Genomic DNA, 7,451 nt, shown 5'->3' on the forward strand with positions numbered 1-7,451 from the left:
AATGATTAAATAATTCCAATAATTGGACTCGTGAAGTATGACTAATGATGGGTTTGACTTTGATAACAATTATATTTCAACAACATTTATCGCTACTATTTTTATATCATGCCACAACTCACATTACACCAAAAAATACATTAAATAATTGCCCAAAACCAATAAAAAGCTTTAATAACTCAAACTAGCTACTTAAAAAATGCGGTTTTTCGGTTCGGGCCTAAAGCACATGAATTTTGTATAAAAATATTCTTTCCGATTTTAGAACCCAAAATTTCATATTACGAAATTTTGGTCTAGTTTGGATTATTAAAGCTTATTTACGAGTCATGCTCCAATAATAGCAAGTGCTTCGCCTCGCTCTTCTTCTAGTTCTTTTCCAGTAATGTCTAACATCTTTCTGCCAAAATCATCAATTTGCAAATTCTTCACAATTTCCCATTTCTTGTTTTTAATAGTGACAGGGAATGAAAAAACGACGTCTTTGGGAGTACCATAACTCCCATCACTGATCACACCCATGGAGACAAACTGCCCAGATGAGGTCCCATGGAACCAATCTTTCATATGATCCCCTGCAGCCTTGGCAGCTGACATTGCGGAAGACATTTTCCTGGCATTGATTACGGCAGCCCCTCTTTTTTGCACAGTTTCTACAAAAGTCGACCTCAACCAAGCGTCATCCCCGACAGCCTCTCTGACCGACACAGTTTTCCCAGAGTCCATCTTGACTTGCCCATGGGACCCATCAGGAAATTGGGTGGAAGAGTGATTTCCCCAGATAACGATATTACTAACATTAGCGACTGGGACATTGACTCGGCCCGCAATCTGGGCTTGAGCCCTGTTTTGGTCCAGTCTGGTCATAGCTGTAAAATTCTCCTTTGGGATAGAGGGGGCAAATCTGGAGCAGATCAAAGCATTGGTGTTTGCAGGGTTTCCAACAACTAAAACTTTGACATTTTTATCAGCGTATTGATCTAGGGCTTCTCCTTGAACTTTGAAAATTTTCACATTGGCTGAGAGCAAGTCTTTGCGCTCCATTCCTTGCTTGCGAGGCATGGCCCCCACGAGGAAAGCTGCAACAACGCCTTTGAAAGCCTCAGCTGGGTCAGCGGTAGGGACTACACCCCGTAAAAGGGGCAAAGCGCAGTCCGCCAGTTCCATCACCACGCCTTCCAGGACACCCATCATGGGTGGGATGTCGAGTAAATGGAGGATAAGGGGCTGATTGGGGCCGAAAACGTCGCCTTTTGCGATCATGTAAAGAAGGGAGTAGGCGATTTGACCGGCGGCTCCTGTGACCACGACACGAATTGGCTCAGACTGGAATTAATTAATTTAAATTAATTATCATAAAATGATTGTGTTCAGGATAGGGAAAAAGGATCAAACTACTTACCATTTTTAAGGGTGAAATGAATAATGATTCTCAAAATATTTGTCCTTTGAGACCTTGGCGATGTCTGCTCCTATTTATCACTATTTTCTGAATGATAAATATGACGTCCTTTGACCCCTCTCACTGTTGTTCACTTTTACTGTGCTAACCACATGAGAGTGGAGTGTCAATTGGGGAGCGGTGATTGGTGCATTTTAGCGTGATGTTTGAATGGCCCAATCAAAATTGAATATTTAAATTGTTTATTTATAAAAAAAATGTTAGAAAGTTCTTTTTACTGATTATTCAATGTTTTATATTATTGTTTTAATATGATAGCAAATGTATGTGTAAGCGACACGAGTAAAAGACGTTTCTACTTAGGTACCAAAATATTATTCATTTTATGGTTTCAAGGCTAACAAAAATTCTATAAAATCATTAACTTTTGTCCAGAAACTAAGAAACTATTACACTATTAAACTTTAAATTAAAAGTATTAAATTTTCAGCAAATTTTAGGACAAAATTTTAAAATTTGTCAACAAAAATTGCTATTCACCTAAAAAAATTAAAGTTTACAAGTAGTAGGTATCAGTTATCTAATTGATAGAAATGAACCGTATCACAACCTACCTGTTGGACTAAATTAATTTTATGTAACCATATTTTGAGTATGAATTTTTATCTTATCTCACTAAAAACAAATTATTTTGTTCTAATTTAAGACAATTCTGAAAAAAGAATAGCTTTTCTAAATTACCCCTAATTGAGATAACGGTAATTGAATCAATGTTCAAGTATTTTTTGATGTTAAATTGTTGAGAATTGTAGGTGTCATAGCTATAATATTATATCTTTCATTTATATCTTGAAAATATTATAATAATTATAAAACATAACTTACCAAATATTTGTTTTTTGCATCAGTTTTTTTAATTAGGATTTTCTTTAAAAATGAAGAGATCTAGGAAAAAACGAGTAATATTTAGTAAATGATGTTTTATAATATTTTCAAGATACCTACTCAACATGTATAGCAATTTGGTACATATGATTGTAGTATTTTTGTGTATGTAAGTAAATAAACATTGTAAACATGAACTTTTGTATTATTTTTGCATTTCAAACTAGTTATTTTTTCGAAAATTTCTTTAAAGAATAAAACCGGTCAAAAACCCGCCACGATTTAAATTTGACATTTCTTAGCGCAGACAGAAAGATTTCCTGTTGGCGACAAAAAATAAAAAGGTCACGTATTTTCTTCAAAGGTAAGCTGTCAATTTGTTTTTTTTTACAATTAGTGATAATTTTTTGTTGAAAAATTGAGGCAAATAAGATTTAAAATTCTCTAGTGTTATTTGTCAAAAAGTTCTAAATTTTTCGTGAAGCAACGCAAATATGACAGAAAATTATTATTGGTAATATGAGTTTTTACTATATTTTTGTTATTATCGCATAAGATAAATGTATCAACTCTAGTTTTGACCTTTCCCAACTTTTTCTTACGTTATAATAACCCCAAAGCACTAAAATCTGTTGAGTTTATATTACATAACCTCAAAATTATTCATGCTTTTCACGGTGTGTTTACTTGCAGTCTTGATAATTTCTTCAAGAAAATGACGGATTTGGAATCACCGAAGAAAAACAATGATTGCTATTTCTATTATTACTCGACGTGTGCAAAGGTAAGATTTACGAATTTAATTTAAGTGCCATATGTGAGATTTGGGGTTTGTTAGGGTGACAACTGCACATTTCGTCATGAACCATCTGCTTTAGGCTGTGAAACAATGTGTTCCTTCTGGAAGGAAGGCAAATGCTTAAATGTCCATTGCAATTTCAGACACATGGAATTGAGAGTAAGACTATTTAAACTATTTAAAAATTTGTACAAATATTTATTTTCGTGCAGAAAAACCGTAAAGCGATACCTTGTTATTGGGAGTCGCAGCCTGGAGGCTGTCTAAAGCCTCACTGTCCCTTTCTGCACCAAAGCCCAAAACCTGCAACTGTTGATGAATCTCATGAAAGTAAAACAGATTCTGGCACAGGTAATGAGTCCAAAACAGTAACTGGGAGATTTAATTAGTGATTTTAGAATCTGCGGATAATTCAGTGAATGAAAAACTTAGCCATTTGAGTGAAAAGGGTTTCAAGAACCCCCCTGTTGACTCCCTGGTTGTTAATTTTGAAGAAGGTATGCAGCTAGTAAAATAATTTTTTAAGATTCGAGTAGCATTATTTTTTCGGAATGTGTCGTTGCGTTTTTATTCTAGAATGTTTGTTTTATGTTCCTATTAATAATAATCTCCATGAACTTTTCTTTAAAAATTTGAAGAACTGGATGCTGTTTGCGTCAAATTACCAGTATTTTTCGAATTGTCTTCTTATTTTTAATGGAATTGTTCCTAATACAACTCACAAGGGTTTGAGTTCGAGGTGCATTCTTGTATAGCTCGGTTTTTTCTATGGGAAGAGGGAGGTCTATATATTATACAACTATGTAGTATTTATTATTAGAATTATTGTATGTAATCACAAATATGTTATTGTACATATAGCAAAATTCAGAGTTGCATGATGACAAATATTTTGCCATATGCACAAAATCTGACTGTACTGTAAAACAGAAAAATGTTACTTTTGTTACATGGGTCAGAATTTAGTTATATTTTTTATATACATACACATTTTACGATTGTTATATAAAAATTGTTTTATGGTTGTCTTGAAAAGAATTTTTTTTGGTACTTATTTGCTAGGATGTTTCAGTTAATTGTACATTATAAGAAAGAAATTAAAGTTGTTTTGTACCAAAAAACTTGTTTTTATTTCTGCAAGAATGCATCCCGACTATTTACTTTTACACCATTTTTTTAAGTGATGTATTCTTGCAGAATCTGACAATGAATCAGCACCAACAAATTCACCAATTAAATCCAACCATCGCGCTGTAAAAGTTAAAACATTGGAAGAAATTAAATTGGAAAAAATTCAAGCCGAATCTGCTGCATACTACTCATATCCAGGTACCTCCCAAATTTTGCAAAATATTTATTTAGACTACATTTTTTTTATTTTATTTCAGAAGACGATGGTGAGGACTTGCGTCAGAGAATATGGGAAAGATTTTCGTCGAAAAATGCAGGACGAAAAACCGATCTATTTGGGATAAAGAGACAGCATGAAACAAACATCACAGGACCGCTTTCAAAGAAACCGAAGAAAACGGAAACAGACGTCAGCGAAATCAAAATTAAAACTTTGGAAGAAATTCGTGCTGAACGAGCCAAGAAAGCCAGTCAAACTTTAGATGCAATAAATACTGCCATTTGTGATAGTTGTGTTAGTAGTAGTACTGAAGATACTCAGAATGGAACGAAGAAAGCGAAAATTAAGCTGCAACGGGAACCACCGTATATTCAAGAGAAGAAGGAAGAAAAACAGACAAATGAAACCAAAGTAGAAGTTGATAAAGCTAGTGATAGTGACGTTGACATGAACCAGAGTAATAATAATAAGACGGCTGACGAAATTTTGCTCTTACAAGATGACGATGATAATTGTAATGTTAGTTTAAAGGAGGAAGAGAGGCTTTTAAATGATTTGGACGAATTTTTGGAAGACTGAGTTATGGGTAGGGGATACCTGTGTCATTATTGTGTTAAGCATTAATTTTTAATTAAACAAGAATCAATTTTGTTTTTCATATTTACATTATCATCAGCGTTGTACAAAATATATTTTAAGAGTTTTTCAAATATAAATATTTAGATAATTATGCTGCTTTTCGCTATCCCTTTGCCTTAATTTAAAAGTAAGTTAAATTTGTGAGAGTCATTAATATATACCATTTTTTAAATATTAGGGCCTATTCTGTAAATACTTATTAAAAAATAAAGGTACCTTTAAATTTAAATATATAAACCCCCAAATTTAAATAAGCTATTCTGTATGCATAAAATTAAATGCTCATTTAAAAATATATCTTTTAAACGGACCCTTTARAATATTCGGCTTTCATCGTATTAAATAGAGGAAATGTTATTATTTTGTTATAAATGAACTAATTTTGCTGGTTTTAAATGATGAGCCGACTACGAAAAAATGTCAAGCCAGTTTTATTTGTCATTTTCCGTAAAAAAACGTTCAAAATGCTTAAAGTAAGATTGGCACAAATGACGAAAGCGCAGAAAAAGGTGCACATAAGGTATGCACATTTTAGATCAAACTCATTCTAATGAATCCAAAATAAGAAAATTCAGAAAAAACAAAAAAAAAAGAATTGTTGAGACTCAGTTTGCAGGCATAGCAAGAAATCGAAAACGAAAAATGTTTGGAATCCTTGGCCAGTAATATTCTTTGCTACAATAATATGGTTGACCTGGATATAAAGGATGTTCTTCTGGGGGAAAAATAATTTTAATATGTGCACAGTCAATAATTACAATCGCAACAATTCCTATCTTGATCAACTTCATTAACAGGAAATTTTATCCAAATATTAATTAATCCTCGAATAATTGCATTGGTCACCTCATTAATATTCCTACTTAAATTAGGCTAGCTCTGTGACATCGAGTAACTATGTCCTATTCAAGTAAGGTAACTACCATGCCCAAAAAAGTACAATGCACTTAAAACTCTAAGGTATTCTAGTATTTCGTGCTCTTTGCATAACCGGCATTGACTAAATCTTAAGAACAAAATTTATTTAGACGAAATAAAAGCATCATTCAAAGTACATAAATGGATTTGTGGTATCCCGAAATTGACGCTGATAAATTCTGTTTTCTACTCTGTTTCTTCTAATGTCTTCTTCATAAGCAATAATTAAATAAAGAAATCCATCAAACGCCATTGTTTATAATGCACGATGTTTAACACTCCTACCACTGATTTGCATTTTTCTACACTGACGACTGACGTTTGTTTCCTTTATTATATTAAATGCTACCCACAAAGTACCTTTTAAAAATTAAGCATATAAAGGTGAAAAATAAAGGGGGTATTTAAAATTTTAACAGGGAAGATACATACAAAATAGCATCGAAATATGTTTACAGAATAGACCCTAATGTCTCTAGTCATAAATTCTATTTTATTACACTTTATCAAATCTTTCAAAATTTATAAGATTCTTGTCGTCGACGGACTTGAAAAGCTAATAACAAGTGTGCCAATTATTCCGACGCTAAAAATCACAAGCGCCAATCTTAAACCTAACAAATTGGCAACGATTATAAAGTTATAAAAACAATAATTCACACAAAAATTGATGTGTATTAACATTGTTGGTGAATTATAGCAAGTCATACACAAGATAACGTAGACTTATACAGACATTATCGCGTAATTTGAATCTGATTGGTTGAATTTCAGAAATTTGAAAGATTTGATTGGGTTAAATTCCGTGACGTCACGTTAGAAAAAATGTGTATTTGTACGACTAAAGATCCCTTTGTTGGGTAAACAAGTGTAAAACACGGAAAAAATGATGACGTAGAATTTGGTAATACAGGGTGTTTCACATAACTTTACGAGGCTTGCGCCTAATGTACGCACCCAAACTAACAACTAAAAACGTTGTAATTTTTGAAAGGGTTAACAAACTACGAGTAGAGAAGTTTATCCATTTTTCCAAAATTTGTAATCGAGTTCGTATCGGAATATGTATGCATCTTACAGGCGTAGGTCTCGTAAAATTATGTGAAACACCCTGTATTCGAACAAAGGCCTTTTACACCGGAACTGTTACGAAATAGTTTTTGTGACGTTTTCCAGAAAATTACGAGTATTACAATAACGAGTCAGTCTTAGCTGAGCTCTCGTACGAATCACTTGTCCGAATAAATTATAACTTATTATTTGGTGGTTTTGTGCGAAATCGTGTTGAAATGGGGGGATGTACACACAGTACGTGTGTGTTGTGTTGTTTCGAATATTTAATAGACATTTAGTAGTGCGCGATTTTAAAATTTCGAGTGATTAGTGAGTGCCAATGGGGGAAATGGAGAAGACAATCGTGCTACAAGGATCCGGATTAAAGGGTAAGTCAACAATAC

At 33.1% G+C, this 7,451-nt stretch overlaps 2 protein-coding genes across 3 annotated transcripts; one reads left to right on the forward strand and one right to left on the reverse strand.

Moving 5' to 3' along the window:
• Positions 1 to 52: 52 nt before the first annotated feature.
• LOC123004598 (malate dehydrogenase, cytoplasmic) lies at positions 53 to 1,563 on the reverse strand. Its single transcript, XM_044397917.1, has 2 exons — positions 1,403 to 1,563; positions 53 to 1,326 (listed from the first exon to the last, which is right to left on the reverse strand). The coding sequence occupies exons 1-2, from the start codon at positions 1,403 to 1,405 to the stop codon at positions 328 to 330; spliced, it is 1,002 nt and encodes a 333-aa protein (XP_044253852.1). The 5' UTR covers positions 1,406 to 1,563; the 3' UTR covers positions 53 to 327.
• Positions 1,564 to 2,579: 1,016 nt separating this feature from the next.
• On the forward strand, positions 2,580 to 5,165 carry LOC123004597 (zinc finger CCCH domain-containing protein 11A-like). 2 transcript variants are annotated; one of them, XM_044397916.1, is made up of 7 exons: positions 2,580 to 2,651; positions 2,981 to 3,071; positions 3,126 to 3,245; positions 3,299 to 3,437; positions 3,485 to 3,583; positions 4,284 to 4,415; positions 4,475 to 5,165. In XM_044397916.1, the coding sequence occupies exons 2-7, from the start codon at positions 3,003 to 3,005 to the stop codon at positions 5,014 to 5,016; spliced, it is 1,101 nt and encodes a 366-aa protein (XP_044253851.1). In that variant the 5' UTR covers positions 2,580 to 2,651; positions 2,981 to 3,002; the 3' UTR covers positions 5,017 to 5,165. The 2 variants fall into 2 exon arrangements, with proteins under 2 accessions (XP_044253851.1, XP_044253850.1); XM_044397915.1 differs by lacking the exon at positions 2,580 to 2,651 and adding an exon at positions 2,664 to 2,801.
• The last annotated feature ends 2,286 nt before the right edge of the window (positions 5,166 to 7,451 follow it).

The sequence above is a fragment of the Tribolium madens genome, unplaced genomic scaffold (assembly GCF_015345945.1).
Source record: "Tribolium madens isolate multiple individuals breed KSU strain unplaced genomic scaffold, Tmad_KSU_1.1 Scaffold_20;HRSCAF=117;Tcas5.2_LG4, whole genome shotgun sequence".
NCBI classification, from domain to species: domain Eukaryota; kingdom Metazoa; phylum Arthropoda; class Insecta; order Coleoptera; family Tenebrionidae; genus Tribolium; species Tribolium madens.

Excerpts from the sequence above, each read along its gene's own strand:
- LOC123004597 (XM_044397915.1), top strand. The coding sequence starts at position 2,782 with ATGACAGAAAATTATTATTG. Across the intron at positions 2,802-2,980 it reads ATGACAGAAAATTATTATTG|TCTTGATAATTTCTTCAAGA; the intron begins GTAATATGAGTT and ends GTTTACTTGCAG. Across the intron at positions 3,072-3,125 it reads ATTACTCGACGTGTGCAAAG|GGTGACAACTGCACATTTCG; the intron begins GTAAGATTTACG and ends GGGGTTTGTTAG.